General features: G+C 37.7%; 1 protein-coding gene across 1 annotated transcript; it reads left to right on the top strand.

Moving 5' to 3' along the window:
• The first annotated feature begins 2419 nt into the window (after positions 1-2419).
• Positions 2420-17911, top strand: LOC140231895 (mitochondrial uncoupling protein 4-like). Its single transcript, XM_072312048.1, has 9 exons — positions 2420-2537; positions 4996-5121; positions 9003-9065; positions 10608-10692; positions 12058-12180; positions 13190-13302; positions 13978-14062; positions 15309-15504; positions 17216-17911. The coding sequence occupies exons 1-9, from the start codon at positions 2435-2437 to the stop codon at positions 17285-17287; spliced, it is 966 nt and encodes a 321-aa protein (XP_072168149.1). The 5' UTR covers positions 2420-2434; the 3' UTR covers positions 17288-17911.
• Positions 17912-22878: the final 4967 nt, after the last annotated feature.

Raw genomic sequence — 22878 nt, 5'->3', positions numbered from 1 at the left:
CTCATGTTTCCATTATCAAAAATCTTGCAGATTCAAAATGAAATAGATCAAAAGGGAAATCCTGGACAATATACTGTTTTTAGTTCTATTATATTTCATTTCTGTAATTTCTATAATCACAATTCATTGTATTGATGCTTTTTGTCGCAATAAAAGAATAAAGGATATCGAATGAGAAGACCATTAGTCAGGGTCATTCACAACGATGTCTGTCTCTCTCTCTCCTATTCGTTTCTGCCTCACTAACCCCCTCTTAGTATATACCTCCCTCTTTCTTCGGGTGCTGTTCGTTATTCCGAAGGTTCATTATTCCGAAGGTTCACTATTCCGAAGGTTCGTTAATCCGAAACACACATTTGATCAAATTCCTACCTATATAGAGGTTCGTTAATCCGAAAATGAAAAAGGGTTCGTTAATCCGAACATTATTTTGTGGCGTTATTCCGAAGGTTCGTTAATCCGAAAGTGAAATAGGGTTCGCTATTCCGAAGGCTTGTTTATCCGAAAATGAAATAAGGTTCGTTATTCCGAAGGTTCGTTAATCCGAAATAGAAATAGGGTTCGTTATTCCGAAGGTTCGTTGATCCGACAATAATATAGGGTATACGAACCTTCGGAATAACGAGCTTTGTTTCATTTTCGGATTAACGAACCTTCGGAATAACGAACCTTTTCATTTTCGAATTAATGAACCTTTGGAATAACAAACCTTATCACATTTTCGGATTAACGAACTGTAACCCTTTCTTCTCCTCCTCCCTTCCTCTCTAGTCCATATCCAGGTTAATATAATGTGATAATTACGGAAATGTGGGAATGCTTTTTGTAATGTTATAATTCTTTTACCCGTATTGAACTTATACCGTAAAAGGGGATATTTTCGCGCGACTAATTTTTCGCGCTTGGCCAGGTTAAAAGAGTTTCGCGTGTTTTTAATTCCGCGGAATCAAGACAAGAAGTGCAGGAACATAATTATGGCAAGCAAAAATATTTGCGAGCTTTTATTTTCGCGCTAGTTTCTGTTTGCGCGAAATGCGCGAAAATGTCCACTTTTACAGTATTTTATTGTAACATCGTGTAAATCAGTTACCGACTATACGATTCAAATAAACCATTATTGAATTGAATTGACTTGAATTGATCACTGAATTTACCAAATAGAGCCTAGAAAATCCCGTCTCATGTACTAAAGTAATATCACAAAGAAACCTTATTTGGAACAGAAAAATAAAAAACAGACAAAATGTTTGTCAGTTGTCATAGCAACCAGCTGTATCGGACAAAAATGTCTAAATGTCTGCAATAAAATTTCACCAAATTTAGTTGAAGTTGTGTTGAGGATGTAAAAGTGCAATGACAAATGAATTATTGGTATACGGGGACACATTACGTACGTTACTCCCCCCCCCCCCTCCTTTTTTTTTAAAGGTTGATATTCACCTGAATTAAAAAAAAAAAGAAGAAGAAATACAGTACTTTTGTCTCTCTCTCCAAAGTTGTGTGTGTGTGTGTGTGTGTGTGTGTGTGTGTGTGTGTGTGTGTTACACTGATCTGCATAGCATAATGTTGTAGTTGCTAACTGTCATCAACCAAGAACATTAAATAAAAAATAATAGGCCTACCCCGATTGTGCAAAACTGAGGGGAATACTCCCTGAACACTTAGGGAATACATGTTCTAGCGACTTACGGACTAGAGTGTAGGCCCTCGATACTACTTATGCTACCACAATAAATGAGAGTTGGTTCCGGTCTGCGAGGGATCACACCTGTAAATATAATGGAATGTCCCGAAATGAAGAAAAAAATAATAATTAAAAATCAGAAAAGCAGTTTGGCAAAAAAAAAAAAATGAATAGCTGCAGATAGTGAGTATGAATTCCTCTACAAACTGCATTTTAGTTGGAATATTAAAGCTTTTCTCATGGAATTTGAAAGGACTACTGTATATTTGATTGGGTGCATGTACAGAAAATAGGTGATTTTTTTTTTAGTGAAAATAACTCGTAGTCTGGCTTTGCGAACCCTTGGACAGAGTTTGAGCTGAAGACGCCCCCCCCCCCCCCCTCCTTGGATATTTGATGGATGAAAGGGTAAAAATCACTTTTTCAGGTTAGTGAAGATGAAGCACCTCATTTCTGCCAGCTCTTTTTGAAAATGTTTTGAATTTTGAATTTTAACACACGTCTAGTTACCCGTGCGTGTGAGCCCTACAGTACCTGGCGACATTGTGATCAAGGGTCATACCTCCAGAAAAAGTCAGGGTAGTAAACAAACCAAAGCGCGCGCTGTTGCGTCGTCCGATTGGACGACGCGTCGTGTGCTACTGTCTGTACTGAAAAATAATATGCTGAAACCCCCGTGTCCGCACACTAAAACATGCACTCATGCTGTATTGACTTTTTGGAAGGCGACGACAACGTCTACAGCAAACGATGGCTATCCAAAAAGATGAGGTAAACGGCGGATTTGTGAATCCAAACAGCTTTCTCGTCAAGTACGTTTTGTCTGCGTGCGCTGCCACGGTTGCAGAAACTGGTGAGTTTATATAGATTGGTCTATGACGTGAAACTGAAATCACTGTTTTCGACACAACACTACACGACACACAGATAGGTTGGCTGCAGGTGTATCAGACCGACAGCCAATCACGCGGGGAGAGGCGGGCCGGGACGCGACAGTGCAGTGCAGTGCAGCTAGCAGCTTTACTTCGAGAAGGCCGACTGCGCCTGCAATGCAGTGGCCTCAACGATACAATTAGAATTATCAAGGAGGTACAATGTACTATGAGAGAACACCTCCTTGGAATTATACTGTATATTCTACTATGCCTACTGCTAGTATTCTAAAATATGGAATGACCAGTCGAATTATTCTATTGGAATCAGCTCCCCATCAGTGAGACAGCCACTTCTTTCCGAGAACAGTAACGTTAGGCCTATACTCTGTCCTTTATATTTTGGTACGTGTATACATCATCTTGAAGCAGAGGTCAAGAAGATTGACTAGAATCTAATTTGCGTGATTAAATCAATGTTCTCAAGTTAGGATTTGTACATAGTACTTCGTAAGTTCTGCATGACTCTTGTGTACACTCAGGATGTTTTGCTTTCTGGAGTGGTAGTGTACATGGTTCATTGAGTGTGTAGTCCTGTAAACTCAACATTATTTTGATGTTTGTAAACACAACGTCTGCACAGTTGATAGTGCTTATCTTGCTCAGATTTAGATATATGTGTCTATTGTCTCCATTCATTGCATGTGGCCTTGTTGGCAGGAGGTTTGCTGACTTTGCTGTTTAACCGTTTCCTCAAGAAGATTTGTAAGTCGGTCTAGTCAGTCTTGCTGTCTGTATGATAGTCAAGCAAAATCACAGATTGGCACATGTGCACATGAATGGCTATTTGCAACAAAGAATAACAGTGCATCAGAGAAACTGTGGTTTAGTCCCGTATACAGATGTCTATAATCTGTGGACTGTACACAAATGCACGAAAGAGCAAGTTCGACACAAACGCCCACAGGGACCATGCACACCAGAAGAGGAAGTTCAACTATTACTTCAAAAATTGCATCTGTTTACATATTAAGTTTCCAAAAGCATTTTTTTTTTCTTTCATCATTCACTCAAACTTAAGATATTATTTGTTTTGTTTTGTTTTGTTTTGGCCATTTAGTAAGAAGCATGAGATAAAGATTTGCTTGGTAGTTTGAAGGAGTATATTAAAGTCAGAGAGTGTAACTTTATCAAAATTTTCAATTTCTCAAGTAAAACTGATTTTTAGGTTTTTAGAGTCCATAATATTCTAGACAAATTTTAGCCTTAAATTAGTGTTTTACGTTTGTGTCTTCCTATGATTTTCTCACAATGTGAAGAAAGCATTATTTCTAGTTCACACAGTTTTAGTGATTTATTTCATGTAATACTGTTGTCCAGTTGACTTTCAACTAGTAGGGTGGCACATCCAATTACCGGACGCTTTCTTTCGTGGCTTTGAATTCCGTACTCAGAGGATGAAATTTGGGCTAAAAATAACATCACTTATTCACAGACTCCTGGAAATTACGAATTCAGCCAACTGATGTCAATTGTTCACTCCAGTTTTTAGAAAATATGCTTCAAACATAACCCTCTACAAAAGTTGTCTTTTTGCGCGGTGCAAAATCGCATTATATTACCGGACACGATTTTCGCAATGAAATAATCGACATCTTTCGCACCTACTGTAATCCTTGCACAAGAATCACAATTTATCCCACAAATCATCGTACACATTATCACTGAGCGGATGACAAAGAAAAAATTGGCAAATGAGGCTAAAATTTCGTATTTTACGGTAAAATGTCTGTCTTGAACATTTCGAACAGTTCACAGAATAAAACCATGTGAAAAAATCGACAACTGGTTAGACTCTACTTCTAGTTTACATGCTTTGTCTATGGGAGCTGCACGCGCGGGTGATGAGTTGCGGGCCCCTTAGCGCACAACTATTCCGCATCGTTCGTGTTTGAGGACGATAGCTACAAATTTCCGCTATCGATCAGTTAACTTTTGATTCTATTGGAATCTTCAGCATTTTTCCTGTATGTGAGTGGGATTTCATAGAATTTCAGTCGCGAAATGTGATTCAAACATGCATAAATATTAGCTATCTCGAGGTGCGGGTCACTCAACTATAAATTTGAGGTAAAATGTGAATTTTTTCGTGTTTTTACATTTTTATGTGGCGTTTTTTGCAATTTCGGTCCACACAAAGTTCTGTGAGGCTAATCTACGAAGTCTCGCGCGTACAGAATGTCAGTAGTACGCAAAAATGTGCGTGTCCGGTAATACCATGCTTGCCCCTACCTATTTTGTACCGTATACAACCTTCCTTGTACATGTAGATCCTCTGTGTTTTGTAAAATTATTTTGTGCCAGTGATAAAGGCTATGTTCCAAACAAGAGTGGAAAGGTGAATGACTTTGTGTTGTTTCTTCACATTCACCCGTTCAGTCACCTATCCCCTGGACATCACCAAGACACGACTGCAGATACAGGGAGAGGTTGCGGCCGCCAAGCACTATGGGAATGAGGCAGCTATACCCTACAGGGGCATGGTCAGAACCGCCCTGGGCATTGGTGAGTATAGCTGTAACAGGGGGACTGTAATGATTAGTTCGGTCCTATACAGACTTGGTTTTCTTGCTGTCTACTGATGATATTTAGCCAAACTTAAATCTTTTATTAACCCTGCCAGTATTCATGGGAATGGTGATGGCAATGATAGTGATGATTATAATCATTAAAAACAAATTTCTTCACTTGTAAAGAAAATGATGAATCAAGTAAGAGCAATAATATTATCATAGTATAATAGTTATTATGGTAATAATCATTGCTTTCGTTATTGCCTATTACAGTGATCATCATCATCATTATCATCATCATCATCATTATCATTATCATCACAAGGGCCAAACACTAAGCTTTTTCTTTCCCTGTTGGCCCATTTGGGCCACCAATATCTTTAAATTTTAGAATCTGGCAGCCTGAAAAGAAAAAAATGTATTGGCCCCAAAAAGTTGGAAACAAGAATAGATTTTGAATCCTACAATGTAGTTGCCTAATTAGGCCATCTAAAGATTAACCTTTTTTGTAATCTGGTAGCCACAATATTAATTTTTGGTGGCCCCAGGCCATCAGGCCACCACTAATATCGAGCCCTGATTGTTATTCCTCATTTATTGCAAGATGAATTAAAATCAATTACTAAGTTGGAAATAAGTATTGCTGAAAACCGACCCAACATCAATTCCTGTAAAAAAAAATGACTGCAATAACTGAAATTTACCCAGCTACTAGATTAAAAAACCATGACAGCCGCTCAAAAATGCAAACTTTCTGATTAGACATTTGTCAACTCTACTCGGTATTCAGAATGATGGCTCAGTGGTGAGGGCACTTAACTCTTTTCCTGTCACATAGCATTCCATGACTAAAATGATTGAGATGTGCATTCCTCATCGTACAACATAACACGATTGGGCTGTGTTTTACAGTATGTTTAAACATCACCCACGATCTATTCCCTCCTAGCTTTGTTGCTGCAATTTGGATAGTGCAGGTGCATGATCAGGGCATGCTGCTTCACAGCTAGATGAGAGGAACTTTAATACACGATCTTATCCTTTACACCAGTATCGTGTGATCACGGCGTGATAGCAGTTAGGGTGCCTAACTGTGTCAAAGACACGCAGCGTGTTTGCAGATTTTATGGTGAAGTTTGGCAGGTTAAGAAGTTGACATGCCACAGTTGTGTATACTTATCACCAATTTATCACTTCACATATGTTTATGATGGGACACGTTCACTAGATTGTGGGGATTATTTACAGATTCAGAGTGGCTTGTGATTGATAGATACCTTTAATAAGTAGAATGCATTTTTTTATTGAAGCAATCTCACTCCAGCGAATGCCCTCAAACTTGATTATGGTGGCATCATGGCATTCAGAAGTGTAATGTGTACTGGTACTTTAATCCTTTACGTACTGAAGCTTAGTGTGCTCTGCACAAAGCCCCATATGATGCCAGTCTCAGAAGAAATGTGTTAGAGTTTGTGGCTCTCACTTGCGCTGGTAGCAGTCTCTTCGCTTTATCCTTTATTATAGTGATATAAATGTTACACACACACACACCCACACACACACACACACACACACATGCTCACAAAATGAAGGTTTTCAAAAAAATTAGCCTCCAACAGGAAAGCCACTAACTTCATTTTCTTCCTTTTTTTTTTTTTTTTTTTTACTTCACAATATAAACAGGAAATGCAATTTCAATGTGGAATTTGATACACTTGCTATCTCCAGTGATTTTTTTTTTTTTTTTTTTTTTTTTTTTACAAACCTGTAAATGGACCACAGTGTACCATGATGCCCCGGAAATATGCTCTTCTCTCTTTATAGTTGATATGTGGTGCTGTGAATGTGTAATGCGTTAAGTTATGAAGCTGTAGAACCTGACCTTCAGTGAATCATGTGGGAATCATTTCTCTGCAGATTGACACTGACTTCTGAGGTCATCTGACTGCAGTAGCAAATTCCTCTTCACACATTACACATACCATTGCATGACACCACACACGGGTACCATAATCCCATGTAACAGATGTATTAGAGGCAAAGTGTGATGACATTGATAAACATACAAAAAGCAGAATCAGTGCAACGTTTTTATAAACCAGTTTCAAGTTAGAAAGTCACCCCATACATGTCATCTTTACAGATGATACATCTGCATATATACACTGTACATTGTATGTATCAAAGAAGAGTTCGTTTTGTTAATTTCCAGGACAAAATGCACAGAAATTATGCCAATGCTTTTAAAGCCAGTAAGTTGAAGCAGATTATTTGCTCACATGGTTATTCCAGCCACAAAGTCACAAGGATTAGTTTGACATAATGAGCTATGTGTACACTCCTATGTTTTCTGACATGCCTATGAAGTGTTGACATTTCAGCAGTAATAAAAGTAATCATAAACCAACCATGTTATGTCTGCGTGATTCTTGATTTTGTTGCAATAAATTATGGTAGCATTCTTTGTATGTGTCATATTATACAGCCATGTAGACACTGGCTGATAGGCAATATACATTTTAGATAAGCCTTTGAATGGGAAACACATCCTATAAAGAACATGAATGATTGTTGTTTTGAAAGCCCTGGTAAGATAATATTTGCCATTTGAAATTCACTTCTCAGTCTCAAAATACTTACTCTTTCAAGTTGCAAGTTGACATTTGTATAAAAGGAAAGTCTGTTCATGCGATGGGATGTTTATTCTGCCTTCTCTTGGCTCTCCACCCATAGAATATCTAGACTGGTCCAGAATGTACTCGGGAAGATGTCTTATGGGAAATGAGTGTTAGGATCGCAAAATCAGCTTGTCCTCAACATGATAAATAAAAGGGTTAAGTAAATCAGCCTGTTTATTTCCTATACATGACATAGACAATACAAAAGTGTGATGTTATACAAATGATGCACAGGATAGAGTGTGTTAGTGAAGGTGCGGTGCGCTCGAGAGTATTGACAATGGTGCGACATGCATGAGGCGCAGCCGAGTGCATGTTTGCAACCGTTGTCAATACTCAAGAGTGCGCCGCACCTTCACTAACGCCACGAAATAATCCTGTGCATCATTTGTTTTATAAAATGGGTCGAAAACTAACAGCATTATTCACGTACCTTTGTGGGTCAATACCAGTCAGCTACATGTAGCACTCGCTCAAAAGTCAAGATGTCCGAAGATGTTCGTCCCAAACATTTATGCACGTCGCACTCGGAAATCCCACACATAAGTACTGTACGTACGTATAAGAGTATACGTACGCCACGTGTTATGCACAAGAAAGGCCGCCGGCTGTTGTGGCAGCCCGCGGCCCGAACTAGAAGTTGTTTACAGGATTGACAGCGCATATAGTAGCGCGTGACGCACTTGTAACAACTGATTAAGTGCGCACTGCTAGTGTAAACATTGTGACGTACGTCAGGCCAGGGAGGTGGAAGAGAGACTCTTCTTCGTGCATTTACTAAGAAATTAATGCACGCACACGTAACTCATTTCAGCGCTTCCAATTGGCTACATTCTTGAACCCATTTTATAACATAGCCATTCATCACCATGAACACTGGTTCTTGACAACTTCACCTGGCCTGAATATTTGGAAATACATGTACTATTGTTGCTAACCATGCTCGCACCTGGTTCCAACCCAAGGTATAACAAAAGACTGTGACATCATCACTTCGGTATTCTTTTGATGGGGTATGTTTCTTGTAGGGGGAATGTAAATATATCACACTGTTTTGCAGTTATTTTTTTTTTCAATGCTCAATAAAGCTGTCAAAAAGCACAGAAATACAAGATGATTCTACAATACTCAAAACAATATCAACTCAAATAATAGTGTTATCATTGCTTATATCATGTTCTTTATCTATTTTCAGTTGAGGAGGAAGGATTATTAAAACTCTGGCAAGGCGTGACACCTGCGATCTACAGGCACATAGGTGAGTAGGAGAGACCCATTGAATATGTAGGAGGAAGGAATTGCCCTTTATGAAAGGAGTTTTATTGGTCATGATTAACAAGCAGTGCTTTGAATAACCGGTACCTGTTGCATAAGGAGTGCAATCAATGACAAGTTCCAATTACTTGTTGATTCCCAGAGCAGTCTGACATAATTAATCTGTGATTGACCATTGTGTATTTGCTGCACTAACCAGGTCTCATTCAACATGTGCATAAATTTGTGAGACAGAGATACATGTATACAGAATTTATGGCTGTAAGCGTCAGCAGGCAGAGCTCTTTCATTAATATTGGGGTCCTCGGGACCAGCAGTTTTCTTTTACATTAAAAAAAAAAATGGAAATTTTGTAATAATGGCAGAGAATTTATTTTGAGACCTGAATATTTGCTTTATTTTAACAAAATTTCATTATAAGTATGTTTGTCGTATTGTATGATGTTTGATATACAGCTTATGAGGAGCCACAGTGGCTCAATTAAAAAGGGTTTACATCTCAGAGGATAAGACTACTTGGATTCAATCCTGAAGTCTGTATTTTTTATGTCCACTGGTAGTAGCAGTATTACCCATGGACTCCACACTTCATCCTCATTTGCCTAGTCCCTTTATTAGGACTTTGAGCCATTGTTTCAGTGGTGGCTTGCTCATAATAGGCACTTAATTACTTCCTCCCTGGCCACATAGAATTAAAACCAAAGAGTTCTAGTAGCACATTGACAAGATTAATGTCCTCAAGTCTTCAAAACTTTAGTGATTGACTGTAGATCACTAACATGTACTTTCCCTCCAGTGTTGATCTGATCTGCTATTAAAAGAATGATGACAAAAATTAAAAATGAGAAAGGGTTTCATGCACTATAGACATTAAGCCCATTCATGCCAAGTGATGTGATCATTCATATCCAATATGCACAAAAGGCAAATGCGTGTTTGTGAGTAAACAAGGACATGGCATAATCTTAACAAAAGAAATGAGATCAACAAGTAGATAAACTGTAAGGTTGGTCTTTTAATTCCATTCTCTGTATGAAGATTTTGCTCTCAAGATGGTGCATTGTTATTGATTTTGAATTGGTCTATTTAAAAGCTTTCATTGTATATGTGCAATAGCTGTGTCTCTAAATTGTTGTCAAAAGGCAAAATGAAGGTGAAATTGCATGATCACAGTCATTGCATTGTTTATTATTGCCTCACAGAATTTATGTAAGGGAATTCATGCTACACAAGTTTCTGTTTGTTATTGCGATAGTCTGCAGCTATGCCAATGACGAAAATTGTCAACACCATCAACTTTCACAGACAGTGCAACAATCAGTTCCTGTTGTAATTTAGCTAAGGAGAGATAAAAAGAGAAGAAAAGATAAGATATGAAAGATGATACCCTCTGTCCTATGGAAAACAAAAGGACTCAAAACTGCTTTGAGGATCAGTGATACCATTCCAGCAACAGATAATACCTGGTATTATCAGTTCAGCAAAAGTGATCAACATGTCTGTTAATGCGTGATCACAATTTCAGTGTACACTGGGTGCCGCATGGGCGCGTATGAGTACATCCGAGACAACATATTTGGGAAGAATCCAGATGGAACATTTCCTGTTTGGTGAGAACATAAACTGTGTGAAATCAGTATTTATTTCCCCCAAGTATTCTTCAATAGGTTTAGTAGAAGACATTTTGTTGCTTGTGTTAATTGTGATATGATGTACATGCTGGCTTCCCAATGCCTTAGTTTCATCCCCGCAAAAAAAAAAAAAAAAAAAAAAAAACTAGGAAAATTGCACTTAACAAGTCATTGATATTCACTCTTATATGATGTGTGAGCATGCAATGTTGTTTTTAGGCCATGCTTTTGTTTTTTGCTGTTTTAAGTTTATCAGACCATTATGATAAGTCTATATGATAAAGTGTATTGAGCTAGCTGAATGGACTTTGTCCATAAATCTTGTTCAAGTTAGTCAGTAAACAAATTTGAAGTATATAGCCTGTATTTTCTTTACTTTGAGGTCCCTAATGCCACTCTTCACATTTTTCAGTCCATGTCATTAACAGTACAAGTGAATTCTTCAGGTAGGCATTTAAAATGTGAATGTAGATAGATAGATAGATGGATAGATAGGTAGGTAGATGGATAGTTGGATAGATAGAGATAGATCAGGTACCAGATGGATAGATGGATATTACATATAGTAGTGTGTGGAAATAGGCAGACAGCTAGAGAGATAGAAAGAATGAAAGAGCATTGTTATGGGTGCCTACTTGAATCGCTGAGAAAGAATAAGTTACTCTGTTCATATAAAAGAATTGAAGACCTGAATATAAGAACGACCAACCCAAGTCCAGTTTTTGGCCAAATTCAGTTTGACATGGGAAATTGTAGCTTATGCATGGACTCATCTTGTGTATAAATGATAAAGCCTAATTACCCCCGGAAGTGCCTCAAATGAATGAGTTAAATCTTATATGAATGTAAAAATGAAGGACTTGGGTCATTCTTACATTCATATTATAGCACCCTCTCTCGTTCTTCTCTCATCTCTATAGCAGAATATCATGTATATGATTCAAAGAACGACCCAAGTCCATCACACAAAATGGCCTCTCCACAATTAATGTAAATGTTAATTGCCATAATAATATATGTTCTAATTTGTATATACAAAGTTGCCTTCCCATCACAGTTAAATAGAATATTAATGGACAATTAAAAAAGATATGAAGTTTTTTTAAGTTTACTCGAAATGGTCTTCCATGGACTTGGGTCGTTCTTATATTCAGATACTCAATTGATACACATGGGAAGACAGGTAGTATGATCAAAGGCATTTGACTGCAAACACAACTCACTCCCGGTTGGCATAGTTCACTTTTTAAGGGGTCAAGGTCACGTAGGGCACCTTAATAGGACCTTAGTCATGAATTAGTCACATATTGCTGTCAAATTCTCTGGCGCCCCCCTCATCTACAGGAAGGCAGCCATAGCAGGGTCCACTGCAGGAGCCTTCGGTCAGTTCCTGTCCAGTCCCACTGACCTGGTCAAAGTACAGATGCAGACAGAGGGCCGGAGGAGATTGGAAGGCAAACCACCCAGGTAGGGGCTCCCTTTTATCTGAGACAGCCACCACAGAACAAGACTAGAAAAGCACTCTGAGAGTGCAGACCTCCACCAAGTAGCTAATGATCTTGTTCTTCCATAGAGATCAGTGATTTCCACCTGCCCCATAAATATGCATGCTGAAATTGCCCGATTTCCCAATATAGAAGCCTTTTGTTCATCATCAACTTCCAGCTGTGCGGCACGCCTTGCCCTAGTAGAAACTAGAGCAAGCTTAACTCCTAAGTTCATCGACGAAATATCAAAAATCCTTCATAAAATGCACAAAAATGGCCAGATCACAGCCACAATTTAAACAGATGTTACTTCCGTCATTTTCAATCTTTCCTGCAAGTTTCATCCAAATTCGTTCACAACTTTTTTGAGTTATTTTGCGCACGGACAAACAAACAAACCAATGGTAATGAAAACATAGCCTCCTCCCTTCGTGGAGGTAATAGAAAACAAACAAACACACAAATGAACAGAATGATAAACCTTCTCTATGTCACTGAACGATAGGTGTGTAGTGAAGAGTGTGTGTTTGTTTTTTGTTTCAAGTGTTTGATACTCTGGTACTAGTATGCAAAGTACTTTTCACTTTGCAGGTGGGGATGAGGAAGGACTGTTGAATTGTAGATCAGGCACAAGCCTCGGAAGTAGGAGTTTGTTGATACATTCACTGTGGGAAGCAGTCCTTAACTAATTAAAATTGCACATTATTGTTATGATGATGATAATAATAGTTATCATAAATATCATTATTGTAGCTATTGTTGTTGTAGCCTAGCTGTAATTCAATATCATTTCAATGCACAGTTCAGATAGTGTCTTTGAGAAAAAAAGAAAGAAAAAAAGATGGTTCCCATGTACAGAACTGATTGATTGGGATCAAATTTAGATGCTCTTCTGCAAGAATTTGTGACTTCGATTGTACACAGACCTATCCATTGTATGTTTTGGAAAATGAAGCATTTTCCAGTGTTTTGTTTCTACCTCGTTTCAGGGTCAAAACAGCCTTCAAGTGTTTCAAACAGATCCTAGCGGATGGAGGAATCCGTGGACTGTGGAAAGGATGGGTCCCCAATGTACAGAGGGCAGCTCTTGTCAATATGGGAGGTAAAAATGTCAAGTATTTTTTATTAGTAGGAGCAACATTATGCCACACAAAAACACAATACCGATAGAAATGAATGTGTGTATATAGTGCACTCCCTTTTTAATGTAGTCATGAAGACCAGCGGTTTCCCTTTGATATATCAAAATCTCATCATAGATGAGTAGTTAAGTATATAAAGATATATTAATGATGATATGGGGGTTGAATTTTTTCCTCATTGATGCAAGAATTTTGTTATAATCATGTTTATTACACAATGGGAGAAGACTGTAGTACGGTAAAACACTGATACTCCTGTGAAGCTCCTAACGGGATCGAAATTTAGACTGATTGGATACTGATACCTGTAGAAGAAGACATTGTGTTTGCTACCTCAATGTTATAGTTTGGAATGGATGTTACTATACCTCTGTTAAAATCTTTTTCAAGACTCTCACAGCCAGTGCTGATGTTAATAATGCTGTCTACTGCTGCAGTGTGTACATTCATTACTAGCTCTATCTTTCAACAAAGTCCTTGATAATAGATATTGTGTGATTAGATAGTACCTAGCCTGAGTTTTAGCATGTTCACTCTTCACTCGGTTCTTTAATTCACTAATGTGAGCTTCCATGTAACCATCATGTGTTTGTGCAGCAAAGCAAGCAATGCTCTTTTTTCCATACTTTAACCAGACTTGACGACATACGACACAGCCAAACATCTTATTCTGAAGCACACAAGTTTACAAGATAATTTCATCACACACGGTCTTTCAAGGTGAGTGCTTTGGTAGTTACTGTAAAACAAGATATATTTGCAGCATGAAATTTTTGTGAATTGGAGCCAACTGTCTTTTTCGTGGCATCACATTTTTGCAAATTGCCACTAGCATTCAATGCATATTGTAGTGTAAGCAAGAAATTTCGTGTGCATTTTGATTTGGCGAATCTTGGCTCTCAGGAAATCAAAATGTACTGAACATTCCTCGTTTTACAGTAAGCTCTTGTCAAATTGCAAAACGTTTAGAATCTTAAAAAGCTATGTTCGCATCTTGTTTTGATTGAATTTCAATTGGTGTATATCTCTATCTATCTCTTTCTTCTTTTTCAACCTTATGTACAATTATGACTACGATGTATGTTATTCTTTTTGTAATTACGTCCCTCTGCACCTCAGAATAGGCTACAAGATCGAAGGCGCATTACAAATGCTGTACTTATTATTATTATTATTATTATTATTATTATTAATCTTCCAAAGGGTACCAGGAAATTCTGAAGCAACAGACAATCAAGATGGATTTGCTGTTAATTGGAAATATTTATGGTGTGGAAATTTGTGCCCATTTCATGCAACAAGAAAATAAATGCATGCATAATTTTTCACTTGTTATGTTTAATGCCTTTTTTTTTTTTTTTTTTTATTCTATGGAATTGAAAACATGAAATTCATCTTACCAGCCACGTGTGAAAACTTACTTTCTTTATTGAAAAAGAAGAAAAAAACTTTTTTTAAAAGATTTCACCTCTTTCGGGAAATGTGTGCATATCTCACTTAGCACAATACCCACAGGAACATTGTGGGTCCTGTGTGTTGTCTGTGGAAACGTGAGATTTTTTGGGGGGAAGGGATTAATTCTTCAGCAAAGAGAGACCTTGTACATGTATAAACATCTATTCACTGTCAGGAGGAAGTATCAAATTATGCTCATCCGCATCATTTGAGACAAAATGGCATTCATTCTTTTATGTGTGCTATTTGTCATTTGCAGATTAAATTTTGAAGAATGAGATGATGGTATTTACTTAAGTTGTCCATAGTAGATTTAAAAAATGAAGAAGGCCCAAATAGATGTTGAAGCTGTGATGTCACTCTTGGTCTAGATTTGTGTATGGGCAGTTGTGTGTGTGTGCATATATGTGTGAGTGTGTGTGAATGTAGTGATGCATAATTTGTTCGGTCGGACTAGTTTCTCCTTGCATAAGGGTGCATGTGCTATTACCAATTTCTTCTTCTCTTACAGTATATGCTCAGGTCTGGTTGCAGCAACAGTGAGCACCCCAGCCGATGTCATCAAGACGAGGATAATGAACCAGGGTACCGACCATAGCGGGCGCCCTCTCCTCTACAAGTCGTCCATGGACTGTCTCCTAAAGTCCGTCAAGCAGGAAGGCTTCTGGTCCCTGTACAAAGGCTTCTTTCCCATCTGGGCCAGAATGGTGAGTAATTAGAACCTCTGAAATATGCAGGCACAGACTGAAATATACTGGTACTATAAAACCAGAAATATTTGAGCCATAAGACTTTTACAAATTTGAGCCGACAGCTTTTTTATGCCTCCACCAACGAAGTGGCCGGAGGCATTATGTTTTCGGGTCGTCCGTCCGTCCGTCCGTCCCGTTTTGTTTTTGTCGATATCTCAAGAACCGTGTGGTGGTTTTGCATCAAACTTGGTATGAGGGTATATCCTTGGGGGATGATACTTTGTGTGGATTTTAGGGTCACAGGGTCAAAGGTCAAAGGTCACAGGTTATTTTGTGAAAAAAAAATTGAAATTTCATGTTTTTCTCCATATCTCGCAAATGGTTCAAGGTATCTTCATGGAACTTAGTATATATGCTTGTACCGATGGGCAGTGATTATCTAGGGAAGTTGGGGGTCATGGGTCAAAGGTCAGGGGGTCAAAGGTCAAGGTCAACTCCTCAAAATATAACTACTTTCCTTATATTTATGCAATGCCTGAAGGATTTTTTTAAAACTTGATGTATGCATGTATAACCCAATATATATTCTGAGGGAAGTTTCTTGCCAAAAGGTCAAAGTTCAAAAGGTCAAAGGTCAAGTGAAAGTGCTAAATTGCACTTTTTCCTCCATATCTCAAAAATAACTCAAGGTATTGTCGTGAAACTTACATATTTATGCATGTTCTACCTAACAGTGATTCTCTTTGGAACTGTGGGGTCAAAGGTCAAAGGCCAGGTTTCGATAATACTGTTTTACCATTTGATACTGAAATAATACTTTTTCTCAATACCTTGAAAATTACTCAATGCATAAACTTGTAAAAGGGTCAAAAGTCAAGTGAAAATCATCAGTTCCCCCAAATACCTGCACTCTGACGTTTTAATCATTCATCCAATTGAACCTAGTTCTAGGAAAGTGAACATTCAGCACATTTGTGGCAAACCTGTCATTTTAATATTTTGCCAATTGTGTGAAACTGTCATCACACATTGTCAAGACATTGTACTATAGACCTATTAGGAGAACCATGTATTATGGTGGAGGCATACACCAATCGCCGTAGCGACATTTCTAGTTTTTTTTTTTTTTTTTTTTTTGAGGCCTAAAACTTTCACAAATTGCCAATGGAATACAATGCATTGTGTAGACAAACAATCTGGCATGTACTTTTACTTTCACAAACCTTGGCTCATCGCAAAATTTGTGAAAGTTCCATGTACATGAAAATTTCTAATTTCACAGTGTATGGAAAGAAGTCTGTGTCTGGTTTTACAGGAACTTTTAAAGCACAATTTCTCTGTGATAAGGCTTCTTCAAGATATTAAGTGAGAGTGGTAAACAAATTAACAGATTTGTAAAAAAAGAATTAATGAATAAAAAAATTCTTGGTGTGGAAAATTCATTTGTTGGGATTATGGAGGCTCCTGTTGTGGCACAAATTGTTGCCCCTGCACAGATTGTCGCCCCCTGAAATGGGCGACAAATTGTGCAGAGAGCCAACGGCACAAATTGTCGCCCCTGCACAATTTGTGCTAGCTTTTAATACTAAAAGTGACTTCCCCTCGTCCTCTCTGTGCCAAAGTTTTACAAATTTCCTCTTGCTAACTACCTGTACCCATGATATTATCTTCCCACTTCAATGACGATGGGCTTTTTTTTGTCCATGTGTGTGTCTTTTATTGATAGGCACCGTGGTCGTTGACCTTCTGGATTTCATACGAGGAAATCAGGAGACTCGGGGGCACCGCAAGCTTCTAGCACATGCATAGTGCCTTGGGATGTCAATGTGAGATCTTGATTTGTTGTGCAGGGAACAATGCAATACTCAGCTAGCCGTGCCAGCCAACAGGTGCCATAGGGGTCCATTTTTCTTCCTAGCCAGAAGTAGGGAATGGGACAGCCTCACCTGTGATCTTGCAAGTTTTGAATGGTATTATGTTGACAGTAGTGGTTTTGGTGGTGATGATGATAATCAGGAGGAGGATGCTGATGCTGATGATGACGATGGTGAGATCGTGATGCTGATGGTGATGATGACGATGGTGATGATGAGGATGATGATGAGGAGGAGGATGAGGATAAGGATGGTGATGATGATGATGGTTTTGGTGGTGGTAACATCAACGAAGGTGATGCTAATAACGCTGCGAGTAGCGGTCAAAAGATTTTTTGATGCCAGTGATGATTAAGTGGTGATGAGGTTGATGGAAGTATCAATGATGTTTCTAGTAATGGCATCCACGGGGATGATAGTGATGATGTTAACATCAATTATAGTAAAGCCGGTAATGCTATGTATTATGGGAATAGAATTATTGATGATGATATTGATGATGATGATAATAATGATGGGGAGTATGATAATAATGTTATTTGTGCTGCTGCCAGTGATGATTGGATTCTTTTTTTTTTAAACAAAATAAGTGGTGGTTAAATGAACAATGCAAAGTCTTGACATTACAGTACATAATTATGGATGATCAGTGTACATGAACCGTCAACTTGATAAGGTCCAGTGCTACTTACGTAAGTGATCTACGTAGAACAAACTTCAGTCATCTTCCTGCTAATGGATTGTGACTGCATCTTTTCTGGTTGCCAAGAGCAACCAGATGGCTGAGAAAGCAGCATGTCCAATGCCTGTGCATCCTTACTACATGTCACCTACATGTATTTCAACAAAATACAGACAACACAATTTGTGTGACTGTATTTTGCAAACATCCAGATAATGTAGATGGGCTGTTTAGGTGTGACATCAGGTGATGAAGGTTATTAAATCATACCTCCTGCACTGTGACAGGGAGCACAGCAACATTTCTTCATTCTCAGGTCCCTGATGAGGTTCTTCATGATACCACCACATCCTCAGTACAATGATCGGTAGATGTTCATGTGTTTGTGTTATTCTAGACCTGTCATTATTCTGCACTCGCACAGAAAGTAAACCTTTCAAAGTTTAAATGCAGGGATATTCAATAATAGGAATTTAGTGTGTGTGACTATGTTCACGATTTGTGAAATGTTGGAAAAGCTGTTGGTCTTCAGGTGAAGCATTACTTTAAAGTGAGCAGTTTTTTTTTTTTTTTTTTGTCATTATTGTTATTTGGAAAATTTGAAAGAAAGATAAAGAAGTCGGAGAATGAATTTATTGCTATTGATTCTGTGTAATATGTGATTCTTCCATTTTTCAATGTACAATTCATGCTCGAAAATGATCTGTGCGTATGTATGTTTTCTGTCTTGTTTGGGAAAAGCTCTCAAAACTTTTCTAGTCCCTGAAACTTTTTGAGCAATATTAGATTCAACCATTAGATACTGTTTTATTTTGAATGTCATGAGGACTAGAAATGTGCCAAGAGCAGTTTTATTTTTGTGCAATATTGGCTTGAAGTAGTAATGAAAATATTCATGACAAGCCAAATGTATGTACATTGTACTAAGACAACACACTCTACATGAATTTTTAACATCCCCTCAAAACTCCAGTCAGCTGATGAGTTTTGTACCAAATGTTGTAAATGCCGTGCTCCTTTGCCAACGTAGTCCAAAGAAAAATCACACAAATTCTGCTTTCTCTAAAAATTAATTGGTCATGGAGCATTGATATGTGCTTTTATATACTGTCAGCATTTTCAAAGACTTGATTCCACACTAGCCACTGCCTTCCTTGAAAAGTAAAACGTGTTCCATGATATAAACAATACTTTTTGGGTCTCCATTTAATGTGTTCAAAAAAAAAAAAAAAAAAAAAAAAAAAACAAACAAACAAACCAAATCCCCCCCCCCAAAAAAAAAAAAAAAAAAAAAAAAAAAATATGGCACCTGAATAATAATGGTACTTTAACAGCTGAAATGTTCATGTTGCAGGAAATTCATGAAAATGTCCACTTTTGTATTATTCAACTGAAGCAAGATGATCACTACCACAGTACCCTGCTTAACATGCATCGACTTTGTGGAAGTTGAATGCTTAGCTATACATGTAGTACCAAGGGTAGTTGCCATACCATGGAACCCCCGTCTGCACCCTGTGTGGGCACCCTTTCATGCACATGGCCAGAGCTATTTTTTTTTTTTTTTTGACCCACCGTATTCAGTTCGCACTAAAGTAGCCATAGGTTGTTGCCTTGCAGTGCATGGCTGGTCATTCATTCATGAGACATACTGTACAATGTAGGCCTATATATGCTGCATTTGAAACATTTACAGTACGCTTTGCACGAGTCAAAGTCACATAGGTCTAATATTGCTTTAGAATAAGTTGAACATCTTTTCCAGGACCCATGCCTTTTTATTTTTTGTTTGTTTTTCATCCTTCACTAGTCAAATGTTCTCAAAGCCAAAGTTTTTTCTTCAGTCCCTAAAGATTTGACTTAAGCAGAGGAAACTGTATTTTGTAACAATGTACACCACATTGCAACATGTATGTATATTAGGGAAGTTTGAGCAGTGTGACTACCTCTTGTGAGAGTGTTAGTAGATATCTATGTGCATAAAGATGTCTATTACAGCCGATCAATTACAGCAGTGCAAGTTTCCCTTGTGTTGTCTTTGTTAAAGTCATCATTATAGGAATGAGGACTCTTTTAATATGTTGAGGTAGAAAACAAGTTGAACTGAGTTCTATTCAGGAAAAATATGCAGTATTATCTCAGTTCTGTTTGATTTTGCAGCTCAGGCAATGAATTGCATTCAACGTCTTCAGTTGTTGCAAAGACAAGTTTCATTTGAAAGCAATGGACAATCAAGAGCTGAAATAAATTGCCGAGACATTTCTTGAGACTTGTTCTCTCTTCATTGTAGTATTTCATCGTAATCTCTTGCACTGTTCTCTTCAAATCCCCATAAAAGAGAGAGGGAACTAGCCTTGTATATCAATGCTGATGTGCACAAAGTTATTAAGTACAAGCAGCTAAAAAAAAAAAAAGAAAATTGTAAAAGACAAACCAAAGAACATTCCCAGAATTGACTCTTTGACTTGATCGGACTTATATTTGAAGGGCTTGCGTCGCAAAGAAAGTCCAGTGTGTTACTACCCAACAGTGACATGCAATGTAGCTTTACATATTACTGTATTTTATAAGCAAAATTCTCAGTCTTATTGTGTTAACCAAGAGAGCAGAATGTTATTGTAATTCTTCATGAAGCAAGGAAAGGACTGAGAGTCAGAATGTAAACACAGAACTGTTTGTTCTCTTTGTATGCAGTATGCAGGTATTCGTGAGGGTAACAAATATTCTGTTCATTATGTTTACCTCACTTCTGCTGTTGGCATATTATGGAACAAGTTACAATCTTTTTTTTTTTTTAAATATCAGATGAAGAAGTGAATATGATGTGGATCTACTTGATTTAACCATTGTATTTGTGTCATAAAACAGATGAGTTTTTAAGTTCAAAGTGATTGTAGTCGTGTCCATGTCTGAAGCATGGTACACTGTACATTAGTGAAATTCAAAAAGAAAGTGCTTTCTTGTAAAAGCAGGAGGAATTTTGACACATATGATCAGAAAGAATAGTCTGTTAAAGGCACATGGACCTGGTGGTTTAGTAGAATGTGTACGCAGGCACACAGCGCAAGTTTCCTACAGAGATCTGCATTGCATGCTATCAACTCCTCTTTAGCACTTACGCTATGACCCATTTCCCTGAGTCCAAAAGTCTGATCCACTGGAGTCAGTGGTCTGATCACAGTTTGGCTCATGATTCGGCTGAGGGGGATGACAGCTTGAGCAAACTGCTTTTGTGATGTCATACTAAGAAGCACATAAGCACACACCCTGGCATCACTACAGACTGCGTGATGCACAGAGAAGACAATGAAGGCAACGTTACCTAGCAACACCTACGCACTTTACTCTTGATGACATCTCAACTTCGGCAATCTTCGTACACTGTGTATCAATGCTAACGGTGATTGGCAGTATCATCCAACAGCGCCCCCACAACCACTGGGACTATGTGCCGTTAACATGGGAAAACAGGCAGTGGCTAATAGTTCAATGTCACTACATCACTACAATTTATATGACAATCTATCAAATTAAAGTACATTTATACATATAGCTTCCTTACATTTACATTTGAATGTCTTTATACAGGGTTGACCTCTTCCGTGCCTTACATATTTCCATTTAAACTTGTGTCATGATTGTCAAGTGTAGTTTGTAAGATATCAGTATATAGAAGGAATGGTGCAGAGAGGTTTTGAAGGACTTGTGAAGCCACTAGCTTTGACAAAAAATATAAAAATTTATAACTCTACTATCAGCAAAAACAATAGATAATTGTATAGAGGGAAGGATTTTACTTCGTACACATTGCACAGTATACTTTCTTTGCTGTGTGTGTATTGAAATAACCTTCCACTTTGTTTACAACTCTAAGTCCATCTGAATGAGATGAATATGTTTTATGGTTTTACATATGTACCTTTTGCCTTCTAAAATCTGACAATACATGTACATGTATTCTATTACATATTAAGGTCAAATTGAATGTTAAGCTGTATTAAGTGTGAACACTTTTCTAGGTTTTTTTTTGTTTGTTTTTTGTATTGAATGCAAAACAATCAAAGGGTCAACAAGTTATGGTAAATGCCATGCTGTGGCCCAAACTGAATACGTTGTACTGCTACAAGTACATCTGTATGTGGCCTTGATGCTCATCGTTCTATGGTACGTTGTACACATGTATACAACAAATAATTTTATTTCTTTCTTTCTTTTTTGTAAACACAAACAATTACTTGAATATGCTCTAAATACCTACCAAACTTTTTAATGACACACATCTTTTACAAATTCCATGTACGTTATGAAATATTGGCCGTTTTCACAGTGCAAGTGCATTTTCAACGGAATGAGAGAAATTTTAAATTTGTTGACTTGCAGAATAGTCCTGGTCTGGAATAGTCCTGGTTTCAGTCCTGTGTGTCAGCTGGAAATATTGTCTTCATGTGTGTCTGTGGTGTATGATTACATCACACACTACTGTGTGCAAGTGTATTTTGTTTTTAGGCCTCGAGTACAATGCAATTAAATGCACATCTTTTGGAAATATTGTGTTCCACAGAAAAATGATTGTGTGAAAGAATACCAAATACAACATGAATTCTAGAAGATTACATTTAGAGTTACCTGTACATTATAAGTATAAATATTCTATTATGATCAGAATGCCAAGATTAAAATACATTTCTCCAGAAACAAAATCACGTTGTGTAAAAGATTATCTTTATTGTTGTGGTTTTGTACAGTAAGCATAAATACATGTCAAGTCCAATTTTCTACCCACATTTCATGTACGAAAGAAACAAGACTTCATTTGTTTATTTTGTGAAATTA

Source organism: Diadema setosum, chromosome 8 (genome assembly GCF_964275005.1).
Source record: "Diadema setosum chromosome 8, eeDiaSeto1, whole genome shotgun sequence".
NCBI classification, from domain to species: domain Eukaryota; kingdom Metazoa; phylum Echinodermata; class Echinoidea; order Diadematoida; family Diadematidae; genus Diadema; species Diadema setosum.
This window is presented reverse-complemented; position numbering and strand designations above follow the sequence as displayed.

Excerpts from the sequence above, each read along its gene's own strand:
- LOC140231895 (XM_072312048.1), top strand. The coding sequence starts at position 2,435 with ATGGCTATCCAAAAAGATGAGGTAAACGGCGGATTTGTGAATCCAAAC. Across the intron at positions 2,538-4,995 it reads TGCCACGGTTGCAGAAACTG|TCACCTATCCCCTGGACATC; the intron begins GTGAGTTTATAT and ends TCACCCGTTCAG. Across the intron at positions 9,066-10,607 it reads TGCGATCTACAGGCACATAG|TGTACACTGGGTGCCGCATG; the intron begins GTGAGTAGGAGA and ends TCACAATTTCAG.